The 24,204-nt window shown below is 51.2% G+C and overlaps 8 protein-coding genes across 8 annotated transcripts; 4 read left to right on the top strand and 4 right to left on the bottom strand.

Annotated features, from left to right (window-relative positions):
* Positions 1-30: 30 nt before the first annotated feature.
* ALTATR162_LOCUS6243 (uncharacterized protein) lies at positions 31-1,703 on the bottom strand (the record flags this gene model as incomplete). The annotated part of the gene is made up of 2 exons (XM_043313864.1): positions 31-1,512; positions 1,626-1,703. 2 exons carry the CDS (start codon positions 1,701-1,703, stop codon positions 31-33), a joined length of 1,560 nt encoding a protein of 519 aa, XP_043169799.1.
* An 873-nt stretch (positions 1,704-2,576) lies between these two features.
* ALTATR162_LOCUS6242 (uncharacterized protein) lies at positions 2,577-3,361 on the top strand (the record flags this gene model as incomplete). The annotated part of the gene is made up of 4 exons (XM_043313863.1): positions 2,577-2,774; positions 2,835-3,042; positions 3,094-3,281; positions 3,344-3,361. The coding sequence occupies 4 exons, from the start codon at positions 2,577-2,579 to the stop codon at positions 3,359-3,361; spliced, it is 612 nt and encodes a 203-aa protein (XP_043169798.1).
* A 1,036-nt stretch (positions 3,362-4,397) lies between these two features.
* Positions 4,398-5,933, top strand: ALTATR162_LOCUS6241 (uncharacterized protein; the record flags this gene model as incomplete). Its single annotated transcript, XM_043313862.1, has 1 exon — positions 4,398-5,933. The coding sequence occupies one exon, from the start codon at positions 4,398-4,400 to the stop codon at positions 5,931-5,933; it is 1,536 nt and encodes a 511-aa protein (XP_043169797.1).
* A 299-nt stretch (positions 5,934-6,232) lies between these two features.
* On the bottom strand, positions 6,233-8,636 carry ALTATR162_LOCUS6240 (uncharacterized protein; the record flags this gene model as incomplete). Its single annotated transcript, XM_043313861.1, has 2 exons — positions 6,233-8,423; positions 8,488-8,636. The coding sequence occupies 2 exons, from the start codon at positions 8,634-8,636 to the stop codon at positions 6,233-6,235; spliced, it is 2,340 nt and encodes a 779-aa protein (XP_043169796.1).
* A 2,785-nt stretch (positions 8,637-11,421) lies between these two features.
* On the top strand, positions 11,422-13,504 carry ALTATR162_LOCUS6239 (uncharacterized protein; the record flags this gene model as incomplete). The annotated part of the gene is made up of 2 exons (XM_043313860.1): positions 11,422-11,755; positions 11,805-13,504. The coding sequence occupies 2 exons, from the start codon at positions 11,422-11,424 to the stop codon at positions 13,502-13,504; spliced, it is 2,034 nt and encodes a 677-aa protein (XP_043169795.1).
* A 523-nt stretch (positions 13,505-14,027) lies between these two features.
* ALTATR162_LOCUS6238 (uncharacterized protein) lies at positions 14,028-14,396 on the bottom strand (the record flags this gene model as incomplete). The annotated part of the gene is made up of 1 exon (XM_043313859.1): positions 14,028-14,396. One exon carries the CDS (start codon positions 14,394-14,396, stop codon positions 14,028-14,030), a length of 369 nt encoding a protein of 122 aa, XP_043169794.1.
* A 2,373-nt stretch (positions 14,397-16,769) lies between these two features.
* ALTATR162_LOCUS6237 (uncharacterized protein) lies at positions 16,770-18,914 on the top strand (the record flags this gene model as incomplete). Its single annotated transcript, XM_043313858.1, has 1 exon — positions 16,770-18,914. One exon carries the CDS (start codon positions 16,770-16,772, stop codon positions 18,912-18,914), a length of 2,145 nt encoding a protein of 714 aa, XP_043169793.1.
* Positions 18,915-21,349: 2,435 nt separating this feature from the next.
* On the bottom strand, positions 21,350-23,297 carry ALTATR162_LOCUS6236 (uncharacterized protein; the record flags this gene model as incomplete). Its single annotated transcript, XM_043313857.1, has 5 exons — positions 21,350-21,592; positions 21,642-21,941; positions 21,991-22,662; positions 22,714-22,872; positions 22,923-23,297. The coding sequence occupies 5 exons, from the start codon at positions 23,295-23,297 to the stop codon at positions 21,350-21,352; spliced, it is 1,749 nt and encodes a 582-aa protein (XP_043169792.1).
* Between the last annotated feature and the right edge of the window lie 907 nt (positions 23,298-24,204).

Raw genomic sequence — 24,204 nt, 5'->3', positions numbered from 1 at the left:
ACAGTCTCCCAACTATGCTTCGTCACGACCCTATCGCCTCCGCTCACCCTTCTCGCTGTCCTTACCCTCTAGATTCCCAGCAATCTTCTTCTCAAACTCGTCAGGGTGTAACGTCCTACCAGTCTTGTCCCTGAACCGCCAGCTGACCCTATTCCAGACCATGGAGCAATCCTGTTGTAAGATGCGAGCGATTAGACGTAGATCATCAGCGGAGAAGGTGTCATCTGGTTTGACTTCGAGCTCTAGAGGACGGACCGTGGTGGGCTGGATGTTGTTGTCGTTGCTGACTTTGTGTTGAGAGTGGGACTTGGAGGGAGCTTTGTTCGAAGAAGGCCTCGATGTGGGTTTGATCGCAGCTGGCGAGGCCCTGTTGTCAGAACCCTGGGATATACCACCAGCATTGTTGCTACTCTGATTGTTGATCGTATCCCGATTTGTGGTGGCAACACCCACTGCAGCAGTGGGTCCCCACGAGTCTCCTGGATCGAAACCGGTGCCAGCATCCTTACTCCAACCGAAGCCGCCTGCGCCAGTAGTACCTCCGTCTTCGACCTTATTGCCCCAAGTCTCAGTGGCATTGTTCGACCCGCTGTTGTCCGCGTTATTGGCCCTGCCAGCGTCATCCTTCTTATCATCGTTGGTGCCCTCTGTAAAGCCGACGCCGCCCCACGTTTTCCATAAGTTAACTGAGTCGCTCTCTTCCTTCTTTTCTTCCTTCTTTTCTTCCTTCTTCTCTTCCTCTTTATTACCATCTTTCTTCTCGTCCTTCTTGTTCCCTCCGTTGCCTTGATTCTGATTGTGGTTCTGTTTCTTCCCTTTAATGTTCTCCTTCTTGCCTTCACCCCCCGTACCCCCTCCACCTTGGTTGGACGCATTGGGCTTCAAATCCTTCGGCTTGATCTGTTTGAAGCGTTCCTTACATTGAAGATCCTGCTTGTCGATGTCCCCTGCGAAATCAGCCCAGGGTTTGTTGCTGTTCTCAGCTTTCCACTTGAGCAACTTCTCGTCCTGTTCTTTGGTGAAGCCATGGGGATTGTCGTCACCTGCTTGCTTGTCTTTAGTGTCTGCGATGACTGGAGCATCCGCAGTGCCACTGGCAGCTGGCCGTTCCTCTGCGGTTAGGTTCTTCGTGCCTCCGTTCTTGTCATCGCCACCTAGAGCATTTCCAGTGTTTCCCCAAGTGTCCGCGAGCGGATCGCTGATACCATTGGCTGTGCTATCTATGACCCATTCATCACCCTTCTTTGAACCCGACTTCTTCGTTCCATCTTTCACGGAAGCGCTATCCCAATTGGCATTGTCACCCCTCAAGTTATCTCCATCAACGGCGGGCTTGTTCGATGGTGCTTTCTTCGATATACTCTTCGCGCCTAGTACTTCTTTCGTTGATCGCCTTTTGGACGGTACCTTCGCAAGACTAGCTGCAGTGAGTCGTGGCTTGCCGGCGCCGGTGAGTTTGCCTTTACGTCCGTCGCTTGCGGTCCACTCCATGATGCGGCCAGGGGTAGTGATCTAATGACTGTCAGTCTGCGAGCTCTACCAAATCTCTTGGAGGGTCTCAATATGTTAGTTGGCTGGCTAGGCTTTCTAGGTTGCGACGGAGGCGGAAGTGCGGGCGGCTTTACCTCCTTGTACGGCTTGTCGCTGAAGCCTAGAATGTAAGCCATGGAGACCCTGCGTGGAGCGCCATTCGCATTGGCCATCGTGATGGATTATGTGTAGGCGTTGTGTCTGGAATGCGAGCGTAGGCGTGTCGTGTGATGGAGGTTGTAATCCGCAAGCGACGAAAGCAGAGAAGCGAAACACGAAGATAAGCGGCGGATTGAGATGATACCACAAGAGGCTACGATTGACTGTGTAAGATAGAAGTGCTGGTATTGCGGGAACCATGTGGGAGCGTGCGGTCTGGCGGTTGGCTTGGCGGCGAGGAGGGCCTATCCAGAATGTCCAGATTCTGACAGCGCGCCTCTAGCGAGTGACGACAAAACAAGAAAGACCCTTTTGAAAACACGACATTAAAACTATGGCTCAAGCCCGTGAGACCAAACAAGTGATAGCGGCAAAATTGGGAGACATGAAAGTACATGGGTATTACCTTTCGCCACGTCTGATTGATGAGAAGACTCCACCAGCTACAACGTAAACTAACTTAACTTGCGAGGGCATTCTCAAGACCCTCAGCTGCTATTGTTACAACCTCAAACCAGCACACAGTCATGACGTTGCAAGACCTTCGATGGTAGCGGACGTCAGCGCGTGCAGACCCAGTGTACTGCACGGCGAGTCACAAGATCACAACTTCTATGATTGACGTCCGTAGAGATAAGTGTTGCATCTTGTCTCGTTCTTGCTAGATGAAGCACATGTTGCGTTGATCGACGACACTATCGTGAGTGGGTGGAAGAGCAAGACGCGGTTCGAAGGAAGTTCAGACGAAGCTTTAGCTGACTAAGCTGCACGCTAGTGCTCTGGGCCCTTGGATTGCGGGCAAGCTGGCATCTCCGTGTATGTAGCTTGGCGCTCCACGAAACATACGAATCGAACACACGACAGAGCAGCATTCCCACACCTACACCATGCTGTTCCCGTCTTTCGCCATTCTCGCTGCGGCGAGCAGCCTGATGTCATTTGCGACCGCGCACAACATCCAAATGAAGGCTCACCAGCGCGAATGCTTCCACGAATCCCTCCACAAGGATGACAAGATGACGGTCACCTTCCAAGTCGGCGACCGCGAGTTTGGCGGTAGCGGAAACCTGGAGATTGACTTCTGGGTGCGTCAATTGCGACTCGACTATCACCTCTAGAGGGCGTAGCTAACTTTCCATGCTCAGATCGAGACGCCCTCTCGAAGCTACCAGGTCCACGAACGCGGTGTGTCTTCCGGCGACCACTCCTTCGATGCCAAAGAAGACGGCAAATACACATACTGCTTCAACAACGAACACTGGGGCGCGAACACGAAGGAGGTCTCATTCAATGTGCATGGTATTGTCTACGTTCCCGAATCGGAGGCACCTCAAGATCCATTGGAGAAGGAGGGTAAGGAAACTACTTGGGTCGTTATAAGAGGGTTATACTGATGGAACACAGTGCGAACAATGTCAGAACTTGTCGCGCAAGTCAAGGATGAGCAGAGCTACATTATTGTGCGCGAGCGGGTGCACAGGAATACTGCTGAGAGCACCAACGCGCGCATCAAGTGGTGGAGCATCTTTCAGCTGATGGTACTCATTGGCCAGGGCTTCTTCCAGGTGTGGTGGTTGAAACGCTTCTTCGAGGTAACTAGCACCTGCGCACTCCAGTCTGCCACCTCTAAGTACTCAACTGACATATTCGACAGGTCAAGCGTGTTGTTTAGCTTCCCACGACTCCTCTCATGGACTGCATGCGACGCAGCATGTCTCGTTTTTGTCTCTAGTTCATGCCCTTGTATCTGTCTTTCCGGCGTTGAAGCGCAAGCTTGGGAAAATAAGCATAGGGAAAGGATGGGAGTATGGTGGATACCTTATATGACTCATCAGCGAAATACTGGGTAAGATTACATTTGCATATGCATTTTCCACCCATTTTGCCCCAAGTTCCCCAACAGTCCACAGGTCTTGCTTCTGCCTACAGATGCTTGGCACAAATTGAGCCGTCTAATGGTTCGTTTCGATCAGCTGCTTCAAAGACAGCCCGGCGCTTTCGTGAAAATGGGTATATAAGTGGTCGTCGGAGACGAATGTTGTGGATGTTTGCATGGTCAGCCTACGTCAGGAGCTTCTGACTATTGGCTCATGTCTGCTCCCATCTCCAGCGTCTCTATATAAGGTGATCCTCTTCCATTGCCTCTTTCCAGGGTTCTGGCTCTATCCTCAGCTCATCAGTCGTATCTGCGTTTGTCGTTGCCATCTGCCAATTCATCTCATTACGTCACATCAGGACAGTCAGACAGCGACGTTGCAGCCTCAACGTGTCGATTGGCCAGTTCCATATGGTGAAGGCAGAAGACACGTCGCAATTTCCTTCTATCAGTGTGCTATAGTCTGTTGTTGGGTAGCGCACCTTCTATCACTCACCGCTGGCGCCTTCCATACGTCCGTCGCCACGAGCAACGGCGGTATAAATAGTCAACAACCCCCGCCCGCCTCCTTCATCACCAAATATGAGCCGCTTGACTCGACCTGCTGCAAGCACTTCAGATGGATCTTTCTCAACACGCCGCGCCTGCCGGCTGGCCTCAGGATATGAATTTGGATGACGTGCATGGCACTGCGTCGATGCGCAAGCATCTCATCGGGGCTACTTTTGGCGCTCCCTCAGAACATACGACTCCAACAGTTGATTCAATCCCAACTCTTCCTTCTCCTGATCCTGAAATTCTTCACTGTCCGCAGCATAGGTACTTTGTACCTATGTCACACTGGGTAGATCGGGAACGACCACCTACTCCGCCTATTCATTACCGCGATGATGCTCTCCAAGATCAACGCCAATTGGATGCCTCATTATCAATACGAGGCCCCCCAGGTTATGCTCAGCTACCAGAAACCCAGGCGGACTACACGTCTCCTTATGGCACATACACACCAGCACATGAACACCTCCCGGGGCAACCCAACTTCCAAAGTGCCCCGTCACGCCGAAATACTATTCAACCTCCTCGTCTATACCTACCCATTAACCTCTTACGTTCATCGCCCCGGCAGCAGACTACTCGCCCGGGCCCGACTCTCATAACACCCTCTATCCAGCAATGGCCAACCCACAACCTCAAGGTCGATGCGGAAGCTAAGAAGAAGCAAGAAGCATACAAACGGAAAAGCGAGGCGGTCAGAAGGAAGACGATATCATCGCAAAGCTCAGCGCCACAATATACCCCAATGCCTGAACCTGCATCTACACCTCGTCGTAAACGCAAGGCTAGGATTCTCGATGACCTAGTCATGTCTACCCCGCCTCCGCCTCTCCGACGTCTGCATCTAGCGTATTTCCAGCAGCAGCAGCAAAGCGCCACACGCGGCGTATTGATGAACTATGACCTGGCCCTTCAACAGTCACCATTCTACGGCATGAACTGGACCGGTCAAGAGCAGTATCATACACCACCCCCATCCTCCTATTATCCGCAGTATGAGGGCATACCTGACACACGGCTCGCTCTGAACCCGCCTCAGCATCCAACACATACACCCGCACCACATCCACCGTCACCTCCCAAGGTCATCGACCCTAAGACCATACCTCAGCACATGACCAACAACTACGATGAGTACAGGTGGCCAGTCAAGCTCTACGAGCTAAAAGCCCAAAATGGCTACAACTTTGCTCAGTGTTTCTTGGAAACCCACTTCGAGCGGAACATCTACGATTCGGAGGAGCATAAGTGGCACACTCACACAACCAAAGGCTTCATCAAGGAGGGCAATAGACTGTCTATCTTGGTCCTGCATAACGCAGCGAACCCGTTCGAGTGGGATGTGCCGCCGGTATCTACCACCAGTATTGGTGTATATGGATTTTATGCTCACGAGCACAATGAAATCCATTGGACGACCATTGCGCCGAGTATCCCAGAGTGGTTCAGCTCGTGTTTGGATCAGGGCTTACTCACTGTCAAGCAGAAGTGGCATCCCGACATGAAAGCCTCGGACAAACGATTCCATCGCGCATACTGGCTCGCTGCTAACATGTTCCCGCTCAAGAGCCTACTGAACAGTAGTCCGATGCCTGAGAAGCTATTTGATTCACTTGAAGACTGTGAAGGCGATGGATTCACGATTGTAGAGAAGGACCTACAGCAAAAGTGGATTGGAGAGACGGTATCAGTGGAGGAGTCGGAAAAGACCTGGCGGAAGCTTGTCCAACAGGTGGATGAATTGAACTTTGGTTCGTTTGATCCTGAGCATTTTGCTACTGGTGGATCGGAGAGGGCATTCATGGTTGACTGAGATGTCGAGCAGAGAGTACCTTCGCTGTAGGATGCCATGGACTCGCATGATGGAGAAGAAGGTATTCGGGAAAGGATCTAGCTTGGGCGCGTAAACACGACAGTCACAACGTAGACACAAAAACAAGTGAAAATGTCAAAGCACATCTGACTTTCTGCCATCATCTGCAAGCGTTACCCAGAGTACTACTCTGTTTCTCAATTACATCAAGCCGAAGCCCAAAATCTCACTAAAAATAGTCTACCCTAACTCTTCGTCGTCAAGCCATGGATATGCCTCTCTATCAACTACACCTGAAACTACTCATCAATATCTTCCTCTTGCACACTCAATGCATCCACACTGTCTGCAAGACTCAGACCAGTGCCAGTAGCTCTCAGAGAAGGTTTCTTCCCTTTTCCCTTTGTCCTCTTCTTGTTCTTTGCACCGCTACTCTCGCCCACTGGTGGCGCATCCCTAACCCAGCGCGAAATGGCTTCTGCCCGCTCTGTACTGATGGGGTACTCGCGACCGTCGTCCTGCGCCCATCGCTTGGGCGGTGTAGGTTGTGGCGACACGGGATTTCCATCTGCATCACTAGGAGGAGATTGCTGTCTCTTCTTCTCGGCCTCCTCGTCTTCCCTATTCCGGCGTTCGCGCGCGCGAACAGCACGTTGGAAACTCTCTTCATCGACGACGCGTTCGTCGGCTAGGGCTTCGAGGATAGCTTCGTGCTTTTGGCGTTCGCGACGTTGAGCTTCGGTTTCGCCGCCACTGGATCCGTTCATACCGTTCTTTCCTGCCATGTCTGTTGAGCTGTTCTTGCCACCACCGCCGTGGCCGGGTAGGGGGGCTGGGCGGCAGAGGTTCTCCCAGGATGTGGATAGGCCGATCCAGTTTCCGGCTCGACGGAGGACTTCGATCCAGTCTGCGCGTGCAGGGGAGCGCGCGGCGAGGAAGATGGGGTAGCCGTCGCAGACACGGGCAAGGCGAGCGGCGTTGTGGGCATGGCGGAGATGTTCTTTGGGGGGTGTTTGGATAAGTGCATGGCAGAGGAGAAGACTATGAAGGGCATCTGTAATGAGGGGATGGTAGGTTATGCTCTCATGGCTATCTGCGAAGGCGGTGGCTGCTGCTGAGGTTGGAGACTCAGAGGAGTTGCGAGGCGGTGGGTAAGGAGGTAGGGAGGTCGGAGGGGCAGCGTCGAAGAGCTGGGAGACTTTGAAGATTTCTGGCGGAGGGAGTTTGGGCCATGATGCGCGGTCTGAAGAGGATTTGTTCGGACCGCGATGGGGAACGAGAGCTTCGGAAATGGGTGACGAGGCGCCGTTCGTCTGCTCTATCAGACGATTCATGTTCGGTTTTATCTTATCATTCGAATAACCGTTCGTATTGCCGTTCGCCGAATTACCCAACCTACGCAGGAAGCCTTCGGCAAGCTCAGCGGAGATGCCGGGGGTATAGTCGAAGTGTGAGAGGAAGGCGACATAGTCTCGAAGGGCGCGTTTGGCGTTTTGGCGGACTTGCTTGCGGGCTTCTAGACGGAGATGGTTGCCGTGCGCTTCTTCTGGTGTCACTGGATCTGGTTCTTTGCCTTGAGCGATTTGAGCATCCCGCCGCGCCTTTGCCTCTTCGGCTGCCTGTAGGCCATCTAGTGCAGCATTGACGTGGCCGCATGCTATTGTAAAGTATACGCCAGCGCGATGGAAGAGTAATTGAGTCTCGAGCGAATTGGGGTGGTCTTCGTCTGGGATCTTGACTTCCTGCCTCCAATCTCTCCCATACTGCTCCTGCAGTGTCTTTGCCAGTACTAGCTGGTCCTTGCCTGCTCGATGTTGTGCCATGATATAACGTGCCGAGCTCAAGGCCTCACTCAGGTCCTTGGCTGAGTTTACATAGTCTTCCTTGAATATCCTTGTCAAAGCGCGTGTTCGCAGGGGGCTCCCGTCGTTGGGTCGCTCGGTGATGATTTCATTCAAAGTATCCAAAGGTGTACATTGCGCCATCATGCGACTGGGAATCTTCTCGTGGAAGAAGTGGACGTACTTGGCATCCACGTTGTTGGGCTCTCGCTGCAGCACCAAATGCGCGACGTCTTCCAGCGTGCTTGCGCTCTGCATAGTGGCTACACTGGCCGCAATCTCGTCCAAATGATATGCCTGACTCAGCTTGTTCGTCGCCAGCTCCCGCATGCGATGTTTTCGCTCTCTACTCAGCTTCGAGGTCCCCCCTCCCCCATAGCCTATCCCCAGCGCCGCCGCATTCCCAAGCATACTATTCCCATTATTGAGACTGTTGCTGAGGGCCGCTGACGTCAAGCCAGACGTTGCGCGCACAGCAAGATTGGTCGCCTCATCAACAGCCTTGCGGATCTTGACGAGATCGTAGAAGACGGCGGGGTCAATCGGGTGTGGACGCGGCGAGAGGTAGTTGCTATGGGCGAGCGACTCGAGGACTTCGGGCGGAAGTTGGAGCCAGGGGCCGTGGAACGAAGAGATGTAGCGCCAATGCCTATAGTGCCGCCATTAGGGTATTGTCTCTCTGCATCAAGACGGCAGTACCCGCCCACACTCACTTGTTGCGACAGATGATGAGGGCAGACGTCGAGGGCTCGTTGGCCGCCTTCTTCGCTGCGGCTGCGCCGTTGGTTGCGGGCGGCGGCGTCGAAGAGGCGCTGCCGCTGAGTGCCTCGTCAGCCTGCGCGCTCTTCTTCTTGCGCGCCATGTTCCAATGTCTTCGATTTGCAACTCTGGCCAGGGACGTCTGCTTGGGCCTGTCTTGAAAGATGCCGTATCGATAATAAATTTCGTCTTGGCGTTAGCGCGGAGACGGAGCTTGCCTCTTCGTCTCCGACACGGCACCCTTCACCACCATCACTCACCTCCGCTGCCATCTTCTCAACCATTCTCTATCACGTCGCGCGGCTTTCCGTCTCGTACGTGTCCTTCGTGCAGTGATGCATCCCCTTTCTTCCCATCACCGTACTGCTGGTCGCTGGATTGCGGCTGCCACGCCTCTACGCGTTGATGCTTGACAAGGGGGGAATTAACGGCCTCCTGCAGCGCGCTTCTCTAGCCTCGTACCCCACTGGTTCTTTGCAAGAGCGTTCACGACGACGACGCTCTCATGATGTCACCCTTCCTCTACTCTATGCTCCGTTAGGCTGGATATTTGATTACCCGTTACAACGAGCAACGTCGCCGCCACATACATGGCCACCATGCCCAACCCCTCTTTCGTTGCACATCGTACTTCACCAGCCAATCACTCACATCCTCAGCCACTATGGTGGTGTCGGCACATGGTCTAGTCTTTGGCTTTCTCGCGGCTTTCCGATATATCGCCGTTATTGGAGGAATTAAGTCGCTCAAGGGGATTGTGTCCGGAATATGTACGAGAGTCGCAGGGTGAGACTCGTTATATTGCATAGTGGCTTTGCTGTGTCCCACACTAACCAATACGCTGGCACCTTCTGCCCCTCCTGACTGCATCTTCAGATCGATGCGCAACCTGGACCCGGTTTGCTCATTGTCAGGACGACGTGATGGGCATGGGCAGTCTAGGCGCAACCATGGCTGAGCCATGGCAGGACTACTCAGTATGCCGTCTCTTAGCTTCAACAAGCATGCTGGTTCCGCCTTAACCACCAGCCAAGCCAAAGAATGCGGGGTACGCTGGAAGGACGTCGGCCCTGATATTGAAGCTCTGGCGACAGTCTTCAATCATCAAACACTTCTTATCAGCGGAGGTCGTTTCTACATGGGGAAAGAGATTGTGCTGCACCCAATTTTGCAATCAACATGCCGTATGCAACGATATCGTGGCATCCACATCCTACACCATCATACAAGTCGTTGGGAGGTTGTTTTGACCTCTACCTTCCGGAACGGCTTAGCGAGAGCCATCTTGCAGGAACGTCAAGGTCATCCTTATTGGCCCAAAGGTTGTTGGTCACACTGCATGCGTCTATCGTTTGCGGCAACTCATCCCGCTTGGCGCGTGCATGTGTAGATGCACTTACACTCAGGTCAAGTTTGCACTACATTCTTGACATGTAAGAGGTGGCTGCTAAACTAAACTTATGTGTATTGCGCATTGGCATGATTTGGCGATCCTAGTACCAGTTTCATACGATGTCCTACAGATTGGAGACTGAACATTCACTTCCGTCGCTGATACACCTGGACCGCAATGTAACCACAATTGCGTGTATTGCTGACGAATGCATTGCCGATGAACATTGCCAAGTTGTTGTCGCATGTGACTGGTCATCATCCCCATCTCGCGAGAACGGCAATTCCATGTACGCCACTGAGGCTGATTGGAGTTGCGTAACAAGTGCGATGCTTCAGCAAGGCCAGCGCAATTCGGTGTCTAGGTCGTGCCGCCACCAGCTGAGGGGTAACAACGGTTAGTCTTCATAGCCAAACTGGAAACACCTGTGTGTCATGATTTCGGCAAGTTGTGCAAAGTCTCCCTATCCTGGTGGTCATCGAAACAACTGCCGGCTTGTACAGATTGAGGCTGGTGGGATCATCGCTGTTGCGGATGTTTCGTCCCAACTTCGATCGTCGGCTGCACTGACACGGCACACGCTCTGTTCGGGAGATACTCCACAAGGATTCTTGGCCATCTATTCGTGGAGCTTGACACAAAGCTTAATTCAATGCGCTAGCGTCCGTCTTCAACCAGGCCTGCGCGGGGTGGCTGACGGAAGCTAGTACAGCGTTGATGAAGTGTATTGCGGGGTAACTTCATTCCCAAAGATATCGTCTCCTGCAAACAGGCAACTCAAAACTCAATAAAAGCTGGTCCGTACCAACTCATCAAGTTGGATACAAGTAGGTTGGACAGTTTCGTGAAACTTCAGATGGGCTCGGGGAAAATGTCAAGTGTGACCGAACCCTGGGTTCGCTCTGCTTAGGCATATCGGCAGTGTGACAAGCGCTTGTCTAATCTCTTACCGGCCCCCTGCTGGTATCGACAGCGTGACTATGTCTTTGCGTCTCAGTGGTGTACTACGAAAATAACGTCGAATCACCACTACGTCAAAATCTCCACTCGTCCTACAGCTCGCGCCTCGGTCTCTCAAGACGGCAGGTCGAGATTCGAACAGGGTATCACGTATGCCAGTTGCAGTTCCCTTCCTCATTGGATATCGCTGAACCGGCACGCTGATGTCCCATTGGTATGATTGGCAGTACCCCGACGCGAGTACACCTAGACGTTCTCAGCATGTTTCCATGCGAGTAAGCGGTTAGAAGTGGGTGTGCTGGCCAGCAATCTAGTAGGTCCAACTCCAGGGCTATGGCTTCAAGACCTGGTTTCATCGACATGAGGCTACCTCGTGGTTGATAATGCCGCTTTCTAGGATGCGTGGGGTATATATTCGCTACAAAGTGCACTGTGTACCCCTCAGTTGGCCTCATTGACTACTCAACGCTGTATCGTCTCAGTTGTCGAGCATCCGCCCTGCGCTTGTAATTTGTTGGCTTCTCGTCAATTCATTATGGAGTTTATTAGAAAGAAGGCTCAACGGAGTCGAGAAGCGATAACCACCGATACCACCCTCCAACGTACAGTACGGTATGGCAGCAAGGCTGTTCGTGCCGCCCCTTCGGTCGCAGGTCAATACCTACTTCAAAAGGCACCAATCATCCAATGGTTGCCAAAGTACAATCCACGATGGCTTCTCAACGATACATTAGCCGGGATTACTGTTGGCGTGCTACTCATCCCTCAGTCTCTGGCATATGCGAAGATTGCGACAATACCCGGACAGTATGGACTCATGTCGAGCTGGCTACCAAATTTTCTCTACCTGATCATGGGTACATCTAAAGGTGAGTCGTCGTGACTGGTATATAGCCTAACCACTAAAACGGTTGATAGATCTGTCGACTGGTCCCACTTCGCTTATGGGTCTGTTGACGGCGGAGATAATCGCAGACGTTGCTCAAGAGGGATATTCACCACAAGCAATCGCTTCCGCCGTTGCCATGTCCGTTGGTATCTACTCCATGGCGCTAGGCTTGCTCAAGCTTGGTTTCCTGCTAGAGTTTATTTCCGTGCCCGTTTTGAGCGGCTTCATCTCCGCAGCCGCCATCGTCATCATGCTCGGCCAGATCCCATCGCTGTTTGGCATCACTGTCGGCTCCGGTACGGCGAACATCATCCACGACCTCTTCGCCAAGATACCCCAGTACGATGGCCCGACATGTGGAGTGGGTCTTGGTGGCCTGCTGATGCTATACCTCATGCAGAAGATGGGACAGCGCTGGGGCAAGAAGAACAAGGCTATCTGGCTGCTAGCGCTTGGCCGCAGTGCTGTAGTACTCGTTCTCTTCGCCGGTATTTCGTACGCGGTGAACAAGGACATTGACCTCGAGAACGACGACCCTGTATGGGCACTCAGCAAAGTCAAATCTGATGGTATTGCAACACCTCGAATGCCCGACTCAGCTCTTATCGGCAAGGTGTTTGCTAGAAGCATTGCTCCCTTCATTGCTGCTGCACTTGAGCACTTGGCTATTGCCAAAGCCTTCGGTCGCAAGAATGGCTACGTGACTGATGCTGCACAAGAGCTAGTCTACCTTGGTTTTACCAACTTCTTCAACTCCTTCTTCTCATCCATGGCAGTGGGTGGCGCCATGTCTCGTACTGCCGTGAACTCAGAATCCGGTGTCAAGTCACCAGCATACGGTTTGATCGCCGGCGGTGTCGTCATCCTCAGCATCTTCAAACTTTCGCCAGCACTATACTGGATTCCCAAAGCCACATTAGCAGCCATCATCGTCACGGCAGTTTGGCACATTGTTGTCCCCCTCAAAGTTTTCTACGGATACTGGCGCACTTCACTCGTCGACTTTACCACCTCAATGCTAGCCTTCTGGCTTACCCTTTTCGTCTCATCAGAAGTCGGCATTGGCACGGCCGTCGGCTTCAACATAGTCTACCACCTCCTTTTCATGGCATTCCACCGTGTCCACCGCATCACTTCTATTGAGGTGACCTCTCACGGCCGCCAAGCAGGCATGCACGCTACCCCTCTCGACACTCAAGTATTCCGCATCCACCAATCCATGCTCTTCTACAATGCTTACCACATCAAAACGCAATGTCTCGACGCAGTTCAGACTTTCAACTCTGGCGATGTTGCTACCCTTGAAGCTGCCCACGCAAACCGCAACTGGAGCGTCGCAGGCAAAGATCGCGCCTTACGTTTACGCACAAAAGCCGAGATTCTGGAAGAACCTGTTCAAATCCGCAGTGTGGTGTTGGATATGTATGCCATGCATAACATTGACACGACTGGCCTTACCCATCTCAAGGATCTTAAAGCGGACATTGAGGCGTATGGCGGGAAGAACACGCAGTTCAGACTTGTGGGCTTGAACGATCGCGTCCGTGAGCGCTTTGCGAGGTTCGGGTGGCAGCTCCGTGACGTGACTGAGGTAAACAAGAAAGGGACGGTGGTGTACGATTCAGTTGAAGAAGCTGTGTTCCGCCGCTCGAGAACATTTTCATCGGACGAGATTGAGGTAGAGCCTACTGAGGTGTTAGTCGTTGGAGATGAGAAGAGCAAAGTGTAGAAGAGTCGTTTATGAGACACATGCTGGGTGTGCGATGTCTTTTCTTCATTGTTCTTTCATTATGTAGGAGTAGTGTCATTATGTTATGATGAGCTTTCCATTGTTTTCCTTCTTGGTTATGGCATTACGTACTTATACACAAGTCGTGTTCCGCACCCGAACGGGCACACATTCTACCTCTGCATCGCCGTGCCAAATCCCTACTACTTTCTCCCCTTCACTTCCTTGTTCCTGTCCGTGCGCTTTTCTATCTTTCGCGTTCACCCAAGGCTCTAGATACTATCGCTTGTCTCCGCGAAGTCGCCGAACACACCTCCACAGCGCTTCCTGTTACGCACCTTCTGCTCTGCCTCACTCAGCAACGGGTCGATAGCGGTCTGAACGTTGGATCATAAGTCCACTGAGATGGCGCCGCGCGAACCATACATATAAGTCTCGACGTTTATCTCTCGATCGGCTTCGTCGGGATTGAGAAAAGTCTCTGGCCGCAAGGTCGCGAGACAGTGGTGTGTGGTCTCGGTGGTTACTGGTGGAGATGGTTCGAGAGATAGAACTGGGAGGGAGTGACGGGGATGTTGGACGAGGTAAGGGACAAAGACGAATGTAAGTCATCGTGAGCATTCATCTCAACAGCCCGCTTCCGCTCTTCTGCTTGCATTAGCGCCATCCATAAATTGACGCGAATGTAGGTTGAGGAATGTAGGTAGAAAGACTCTAGCAGTCTAGCTACTTTACCCTTCTCAGCGTCACTGTATCGTACAGAACCAGGAGGCGGCGGAACCACACCCTCTGCGAACACGAGGAAAGAGTCGCCTGCGAAGAAGACCGTATGTGCGTAGGGCGCTACAAATATGTATGGCTGTGTTTCTTCCAGAAACTCTTTTCGAGGCATAATGACGGACGAGGAGGTGGTGGTAGACGCCTTGGGGAGGCAAATGGGGTTTGCATTCGTTGCAGTAGTAGCATTTGAAGTCATATTTCTGCGTGGCTGTCTTGGAGTAGAAAATCTTTTCGTGGTTTGCTTTGGGGTGGAAGGCAGGGCGAAGCAAAAGGGTTGTCGGGTTCTTCTTGTGAACAAACGAATGTGATACCTGGGAACTTGCGCACTGATCGTGGGAGCGTTGCTATTTCTTCTTGTGGGCAAGTGAGTGCGATGGTTGGAAACTTACGCACTGATCGCGGAAGGATTAACGCTCTCTCTTCTAGAAAGGGCTTTGAGGGCGCAGGTATTCTCGACAGCGACCGCTTGACCTCTTCTTTCGGCTTTTTGAGCAGAGTCAGCAACGTCTGCCGATTGCCATCGAGGTCACCATGGCCTTGCGGACATGGACGCCGTGTTATTACTTGGAGACGCGCCATTGGCATCCTGCTTGCTTGATAGAGTTGCAACCATCGAGACCGTGAATGTCTTCTGCGTTTGTCATGGATGACTGGGAAGTCCTTGGAGGCCGCACTTTCAACTGGCATCTTTTCCCCGGGAAGAAAAGTAGCAGCAAAAGGCTTAAGCACAGGCTTCAGCGGCAACTCGGTTTTCCATTGATAGCAAAGCTTACTCCAAAGCGTCTTCGTGTCAAAGAACTAGACTGTCTCCATCACCGCCTTTCTAGTCTTTTATTTCTTTTGCAGTTTCGATTTGCGGGGAAGGTCCAGTACGGAGTAGCTTCACAGCTTGAACAGATCGAAAGGAATTATGTCAGTTACTTCTTCCTCTTCCCATCTCGTAACCTCAATCTCCGTCCCACTATGCGACCTCCTCGCAGGTAGAATGCTTTGGGAAGTCAGTAGCGGCGAGCTAGGACTACGATATATTTCGTCCCGCCGCGCCAGTCCTAAATCCATCTTGGCCTCCATGTTAGCGCGATGTTTCCGAGTAGTCCATTCCTTCTTCTTTCCAAACACGTTTAAGAAAATCCTTTCAGCAACTTCGATCAGGTCTGCATAGCGGGAGATAAGGCTAGAGTAGTTATTCTGCGCCGTTAGAGACAGAGTACAGGCGTTGTGGCAGGCGAGTAGGTGCTAGAATATGCCATAAACCTCCCAGCTAGTGATCTCGGGTGAGTTTGGCTCTGTAGGTGGCTTCGGGATCTCTGTGAATGACTGTTTGTAGACTGGACAGTATGGTGGAGAGGGGTTACGAAGGCAGGCAATGCGGTGGTCGAAGGCGTCAGGGGGTTTCATGTTCAACAAGCCTTTGTGACACAGCAGGCAGGAAGTCGTTGGAAGATCTGTCGAGCACGACAGTTCTGGAGTTGACGATTCTTCCAGTTCGGCTAGTGCGCTGTTGATATCTGGCGGAACCTCAGTCATGGCTTCATCGCTCTTTTCATGTCATGGCTTCCCGATACTCTTCTTGCTTCCTTCTTCTCCGCAGCTCTTGCTTTGTCTCTCAACACGTTCCAGTATTGGTTGAAGTGCACGACGGCTTTGGCATCATTTTTGGGTTCTACCCATAAATAGCAGACGCCACATTTGAACTGATCGGCGCGTACAGTCTTCTTAGGGACGGCTGGTGGTGGGCGAGTCGTCGGATCTGAGGGGTTGTCAAGCTGCACTGGTCGAGTAGCCGGTTATGAAGGTGCGGTGGGAGCTTCCAGATCCGGCATTGCTGTCGATCTTTTCCCAGATTTCTGTTTCAAGAGCTCTTGGTGAGAGTTCAGGTGCTTTGGTGTGATGGCATGTCTTTTGAAGGTCAAGCTGTGGTCAAAGGGTTGAATACCGGTAGGGAAGAGATGTTGTGCCTGGACTGTGTATATTGAGCAATGAGTGGAAGATAATTGGTAGATGGTAGAGCTACAAGGCTAGACCTGTTTGTGTGCCTGGAAGTCTATTGCTCCGCACATTCACCAAAGCAAACCCCTTTTTGTTAACCGCTAAGGCACTAGGACTTTCCGTGTCACACACGCTCGTTGACTGTATAGTGATCTCTCTAGATATCATTAGGCAACTCTCCGGTATAAATCATGCAATGCTTGGGATACAACATGTACTAGAAATTCTGCTTCACCGCAATCGCATCCGTCAGCGACAAATGTCTGTTTGAACGACTTAAAAATCCGGTCAAGGGATCTAGCGCAGTTTTAGCGCCGCAGCTGCTGTGCCTCAGCTGTGCCGCTGGAGTCGCTGCGCTGGCCGGTTGAGTACATAGGTAGTGCATCGCTTCCCCACTGGATAATGATGCCCATTTCCATGCGACAGTATTTCTTCTATCGTTCAACGTTGCAGTCACAAAACACATCAAATACAGCCTTACCAGAAGTGGTTCGAGATGGAGCATTACAATGGGAATTACAACTATCTACCCTTGAGAAAAGGTAGGCGAGCCTTGTACAAGAAGGACGGAACGTTCCCTCCGCGAGATGTTCCTGTTGATGCTCTATGCCTCACCGCTTCAACTACCAACTACCACATGGAGACGACTGGCGACCTTCGAATCCTTGAACTCCTCCCCGGGTCTTTCGGTGATTCTTTGAAATGCCGATTGCGTGTTGCGGCAATTGAGAGCCACCCAGTGTACGATGCACTTTCGTACATGTGGGGAGATTTATCACTTAAGGGGGAGATAATTCTCGATGGTGAAGCCTTCCCTGTTACTGGATCTCTCGAGAATGCCCTGAGGCATATGCGCCTGCAGGACAGTGTACGCTATCTTTGGGCAGACGCCGTATGCATCAACCAATGCGATATTAAAGAACGCGGTAATCAAGTTCACTTGATGAAGGAGATTTACTCTCGGTCCAAAACTGTGAGGGTCTGGATCGATGTGGATCTTCCTGCTGAGGACCCCATTGTTCGAAAACTCTTCACTCTTCAACTACAAGGAACTGTCGATCAACTAGGCGATGATCCCGAAGCCTGGAAGCTATTTCTCCCACTTCTTCAAAATCCGTATTGGGACAGACTCTGGATACAACAGGAACTTGTCTTCGCACCAAAATTGGTATTTCACTGCAGAGGAATGGCTATCCCCGGGGACTGCTTAATGGCACTCCAACTTCAGATTTTCCGGAAGTTGGCTCGTGGCGGGAGACCTTTCGATGCCGATAATGCCTGGCGCCCATTTAGACCGCTAGTATCAACCACTAAAGCTCCTTCACGGAACTTAGCTTGCTGGCGGGAGATGATGAGAAGCAAGGTGCCAGTCGACCCATACACACTCCAACCAGATTTGTCTCTCCTCAAACCAAAGGCGGAGTGGCAACTTGATCCTCGAAAATGGGGCCCATGGCTGAGCACAAATCCAATCTATCTATTGGGTATGTTGCGGCAATCACAGGCCTTGAAAGCAACGGAACCAAAGGATCGGGTGATCGCCGCTCTAAATCTAGTCATCGACTATAATGACGATGGTCAGGAAGTGGACTACGAACAAAGCCATGCCGAATACTGCCTACGTGTTGCGCGACTACTAGTATTTAAATGCAACAGTCTCCAACTTTTGACCATGGCCAGAACCCAGACTATTCCCGATCCTGCCGTCCAGGGTTTGCCTTCATGGGCTCCAAATTGGAACTCGCCGGGAAATGCGGAATATTTCTCAGGTGCTTTTCATGCGGCAGGCGATTTGTCCATGTACAATACGCCCTTTGAAGAAGATATCGAAGACGGTATTTTACACTCTAGAGGATTTCTGTATGCTAAAGTCGACCGAACGCTCTCGAATACCGACAACGCTGTCTCTCCGCTCTCGGTTTTGTCAAACCTATTCATTTCCGCCACAGAATCCACCGGATGTTGCTATACCGATATCAGAAAGCTTGCATTCACTCTTACCGGCCCAGCTGTTGCTGAGCTCCGCATAGGCTGCAGTTATTTCAGCGAGATTGAAGCGGTTCTTTACACAGGCATCCTGCTTGGTTGTTCTTTCGTCACTCCCGGACTTCGCATTATCGATCTGCTTCCTTACACAACGAGCGTCTATGACCATTCTCAGAGGGATCTAACCGTTGTGCTTCGAGCTTTACGGAAATTCCATAATCTTCGCTGGCTCGACCTTGAAAGATTATTCGCTGCTGTTCAGGATATACAAGATCAAACTGAACGCTTCGGACATTTCGTCCAGCTGGTACACAAAACTCTATCTTCCGGATGTCTGTCATCTATCTCTTGTACCAGCGCTCTTGCCATCACGGAAGGAAAAGCCTCGGTAAAATCCGGCGACGAGGTATGGATCCTGTTTGGCTGTGCAACACCCATGGTCCTTCGACGTACTGTTTCACACTTTCTTGTTGTCTCCCCGGCCTATATCTCTGATATCATGCATGGAGAGGCGATGGGTGGGGTAGTTACACCCGATGAAAAGGATGGCGGCTGGTCCAGGGCCCTGGAAAAAGGAAGTTTGAGTCCCACTCCTGTATTCTCCTATATATCAGGAAGAAGAGACTGGTTGGTGGAAGTGATTCGCCTACGATAGGTGCCTGTCAGCTAAGGTATTGTGGTACGGAGTGATAAAACTGGTAGTAACAAGATAACCCCCGATTTGAGAAAGAAGTTATAGGGGTACACTACACGGGACTATCATTCGGATTTCGTTCTTCAAAGCTCCTATGTGTACGTCGCTTGCGGCTACTAAACGCTGAGATGGGTATGTACTTAATGCGGACCAATTGTTTGAAGCCATTCATTAGCAATATCAGAGCAACGAGAGCTCTCTCCTCTTCGAAGGTAAGATATTGTTGGCTCTGGACCCTTTCCTCTATCGAGCGTCTCCTATGAGCACGGTTGTACGGCGTAGTGAAAGCGATATCGCTTGCATCTGATAGGGCTACCTATATTGTAGGTTCATGAAGTAAGGCCTGAGCCAGTATCTTGCTGCCTTGGTCCACCTCGTTAATCGGGGCGGTACAACCAACACGAGGCACGTCTGACAGATCTGATAACACTGCATGCTCAATGGACTGCCTCTAAGAATAGTCTCTCTTCCTCGAGCCTCTCTCTGTATATACGTGCTTCCAGAAGCTGCGCCAGAGTTAGTTGTTTTTGCGGACTATTGTAGGTTACATTACGACATGATCTAGACCCAAAAATATGTGATGTAGGCTCGTTAAGCTCGACCACTTTGCGCCGACTCCTCTCCATCAATCAAGATCATCTCGGATAGCACCACCACAGGGCCTGGTTGTATGGAAAGTATACGGATTATTCTTCATACAATACTGCATCATTTCGATCCACCAAGCTAAAGTCTAGAGCAGGCATCCAAAATTTAGCTGGTGTACATCGACAGCGCCCGCTTACGCAGTGTGTACTGGATATTCGACAATATGGAAAGACCACTGCAATTCTAGCGCCGTACATATATTTGGGACGTGACAGATCTTAAAGAATAACTTAGCTTTCATGATATACGGACAGAATATGGGCTTGAGAAATGGCATGCTAAGATAGAGAATTCGTCCTTGCACCCTGATGTTCCCGGGTCATATGTGGGATATTACAATACATGGCTTCGATAATCTGTATCCAGAAGGGCAGATACTTTCGCTCGTAGGTTGAAGTTCATGGAAGCGGTGCTTCATATTGAACGTGTTGCCATATGACACTAGGCGAGTAGATACGTACTTGTGTGGGTTCATCTCTCCCCATATCAGCCGTCTGTCTTGCTTAGCAATATTGAGGACAGGTTGGAATCGCGAGCTCCGCTCTTTTACCTCTAACTACCAGCAGTCGAAAGTGCTGAAAGTCGTAACCGTAGATCGAAGACATTATCGTGCGCAACCTTGAGAGCGTCCCATGCGCGTTGCATCTCTATTCCTGCAACAAATATATTTTTGTGGGTCGTTTCCAAGTCAATGGCTGTTCCAGATGAACGTGGCGTATTGCTTTAATATGAGGTTGCTGAGTAGGGGGCCTTTGTTGCGCAAAGGCCCTGGGATGCAACTAGTACATTGCCAATGGCATAATGCTAGGCCCAACATCGTTCGGCACCAGGAAACTTATGCTTACTGCCATGTTTCTGATCAATTTCAGTAGGTTTGATAAGGCGTATATGAAACGGCGCGCGCCTTATCCTGACCGCTGTCATTGTCCACGTCGCGTCGCATTACTACATTTGATAATTTTGAGAACCAGTTGCCGATCTCCGACTCGTAACAATACTACATCTCCCGGAAAGTGATGACATGCCTGTTATGCGACCTCACACATCCCCTGCGATGGGTGAAGCGATGGCATATGTCGGCTTGAGCGCCCTTTGATGATGAAAGCTAATGGTTACAGTAGCCTTTGCAGTGCCGGATGACTTTGCAAGTCTAATAGCCCGGCGATCCTGAGCTATGGGGAAGGTCGATGGTTGGCATTTGGTTGGCATTCCACAACTTTGCATCCGTGCTGAGACCTTCTCCTGTGTTCTGAGGCGAGCGTGCTGGCGCAAGATGGTGTTCATGTTAGAATTAGCGCGTACTAATCACCATCTCGAGTGCGCGGTAACATCTTAGCAAATATGGCCGTTGCGAGAAGTAAGTTCTCTTGTTCCTCAAATAATGGCAATCCTTCCACGAGACACGAAAGACGTTCGATAGAGGCGATACTGAAGAGCATCCCTAATCAGAGAGGCGCCGGAAGGTAGCAAAGGTAAAGAAGAAGAAATCGACTGCATAATGCAAGACCAAAGTGTCACAAGACATGAGATGGTGTTGCGGGTGGACAAAGCCGACCGGTAGCAAGAATATGTTGAGGGCGGAGAATACGTCAGTGGCCGTACACTAGTACGAAGTTGGAATAGCAGACGGGCGATCGGTGTGCTTCGGTGTGCATGAATTTCATTGCTCTATAACCTTGGGTATCAATAGATCTTGTTTAGTGGCATAGATCAAAGCCAACTTGTAGGGTATACTTGTGCTCCCTTACTTAGAACATCTGCCTGTTCTTCATTTCCACAGGCAAGAAGCACATCAGCAGTGCAGACAGCCAAATACCACCAGCACCTAGCCAAAGGATACCGGAACTGTTGTCAGCGAGGAGCTGAGCACCAGCATAGGGTGCAACAATTCCTGCGATACGACCCAAACACGAAAGCATGCCGCTGACACTGCCGCGATAAACAGTGTCGAAAAGCTCTGGAGCAGACGCATATAAGACGGCGTTGAAATACTGGAATGCTATCAGTGTTGAACACATTATGCTCAGCTTTTGCACTTACTGTTTGCATAATATACTCCAAAGCGTTCAAACCCACGTAAGCCGCAGTGTTAGACACCTGAGTATACATAGCCATAGAAACACCCTGGCAGATGGCGGAGAAGACCAGCGACCATTTTCGGCCTATGAGAGGCAGTTGAATCGAAGCAAGAGCAAGGATAGCGCCAATGATGCCCGGAAAATAGATAATTAGGTACTGCTCGTAGGTGTCGCTGACGGTTCCCCGGCCTTCATCAACGTTGTTTCGTAACAGGATAAGCGGAAGGAAGTTACCCGCCAGGTTGAAGGACCAGTAGTCTCCCTGGCCAATGTTAGCGAATACTGGGCTATTTACGAGATATGATACTTACCATGTAGGTGATAGCAAGTAAGACAAAAATGAAAGCGGACAGTTTGTTAGTAAAGATACCCTTGAGGCGGGTCAACTCCTTGCCAAATCCGCTAACGACTTTCTTGGTAGTGGCCTTGGTTCCTTGAGGGCCATCGTCTGACACTTGTGCGCTTGATGTGGCATTGGAAGATGCCTCATCTATAGCGGCAAACATCTCAAGGGTCAACGTCGGGGCTGGTTGCTTGTTGAACTTCGCAATCCTGTGCAGAACGTCGAGAGCCTCTTGTTCTCTTCCTCTCGCAAGCAGGAACTTGGGCGACTCATGGAAAGTAAAGATGAAGTAACGGAGGAAAAATACCGCCAAAGTCATGCATCCGAGGACGATGACAGTGTATCGCCATCCCATGTTGCTGCCAACGGTACAGCAAGCTTCTCCAGAATTGACATGGGGACAAGCCGGAAGTGCGGGATCGCAGCGCCATTTGGCTTGACCGGTGGTACCGTAGGCGATGCAAGATGCAATGGCGACGCCGATGGGTTGCCACATGGAGAGAAGCGCGACAAGGAATCGTCGGTTATGGGGCAGAAACTCAAGCGCAATGGTTGCATCAATCGGGATGTTACCTCCAAGACCGAGCGACGCGAGGAAGTAAATGGCACATATCGCAGCGTAGTTGTACTTGGGGGCAGCCTGATCACCGGTCAATCATTGATGGTAGGAAATATAGTTTCATGAACGTACCAGCAATAGTCCAAACACTGAAGTGATGAGGCAAGTCAGATTGAAAGCCCATTTGCGGCCAATAATGTCAACCGCAAGACCAAAGCCAAGCGCACCAACAGCCAGTCCTGCATTAGCGATTGCAAAGATATCTCCAGTATGTGAGTCCGCGACTCCCATCTGTGGATGCTTTAGTACGCGTTACCCGCGCGTGATGTTGAATAACTCACCTCCTGGTATATGGCTGAAGCAATCAGACCGACACCTTGTGACCATGCGAGATCAAGAAAGTATCCAAAGCCACAGAGGAACCAGATGCAGATTTGATACTTCCCCATTCCGAATTTATCAAGTTCGACGTTGATGAGAGCAGCTTTCTTCTCGAAGGTGTTGAGCGGGTTTGCGGCGGTGCCTTTTAGAATTGCAGCAAAAGACAAGTCGGTTTGATCGACACGCTCTACATCATTGTAGATGGGAATCTCAACCTCAGGGCGCGCTTTCTCCGGGTGCTCAACTGGTATCTTCTCATTCTCAGGAATCTGTACTGGTATCTTCTCATCATCGCTGAGGTGCGCTTTGCTGCGCTCTGACTGGTTGACATCCATCTCGACTGTAGGTGGGCGAGCTGTCAAGTGCAGGGTATCGTCAGGTGACTTCGCGTAGAGTGGGCGAAGATGAGTCGCCTCGTGGTGATGGCAGTTTACAGGGCCGGGACCGTGGGACCAGGTATTATACGTATGCGCGGGGAACATCTAGCCTTCTCACGCTACCACCGACTACTCGCGAAAACGGATCTAAGCGATAGAGGCGCTACGATCTAATCGCTGATCGAAGCCTTGTCCGCTCAACGGCCCCTGTCTCCAAGACGGCAGAGGTCTAGCTCATTGGATCTTATTGGTTGCCACCAACTGATGACGGCATTGCAAGCGGGCTCGTCGCGCGACCTTGTCTGGCCTTGTCTTTGCATGGGAGTGTAACTTCGGCATGGCCGTGTAACGATAAGTTTTGAGCGCAACTAACGGGATGCACTAACAGCTTAGGTACATCAAACACCTGATAGGTTCACAATCCTGTTGTAATATGACGGTAGAACCCAAGTGGCGCAAACAAACGATATGCACTACGCAGTGCCCAGACCAAGTCCTCCGCTCAAGGCTGAGGGTTACGCAGTCTACTCAGTTGCAGCGTCATTTCCTAGCACGCTTATTGCCAACTTTGCTCCACTCCCCTCCACTCTCAATTATTGCCGTGGAGCTCCACTACTAGTTTTGACATTGACATCCACAAAACCGGCACTGATACCGAAATCTCGTTCTTTGCCATGGTCCAGCCTCTCCATTTTTCCAAGATCTTGAGTTCGCTCTCGGAGATCGTCTATACCAGATGTAGTCTAGCGTCGAGTCAGATAACGCCACCCTGAAGTACTCGCATGGCCCACCTCAGTTACCTGGCAGCCATCTCTCACGTCATGACCGATAAGTTTTCTCATTGTACCCACCCCTAGCCAAGTGC

The sequence above is a fragment of the Alternaria atra genome (assembly GCF_907166805.1).
Source record: "Alternaria atra isolate CS162 genome assembly, contig: 25, whole genome shotgun sequence".
Classification (NCBI taxonomy): domain Eukaryota; kingdom Fungi; phylum Ascomycota; class Dothideomycetes; order Pleosporales; family Pleosporaceae; genus Alternaria; species Alternaria atra.
The sequence above is the reverse complement of the archived record's forward strand: the minus strand, read 5'-3'. Positions and strand labels throughout refer to the sequence as shown.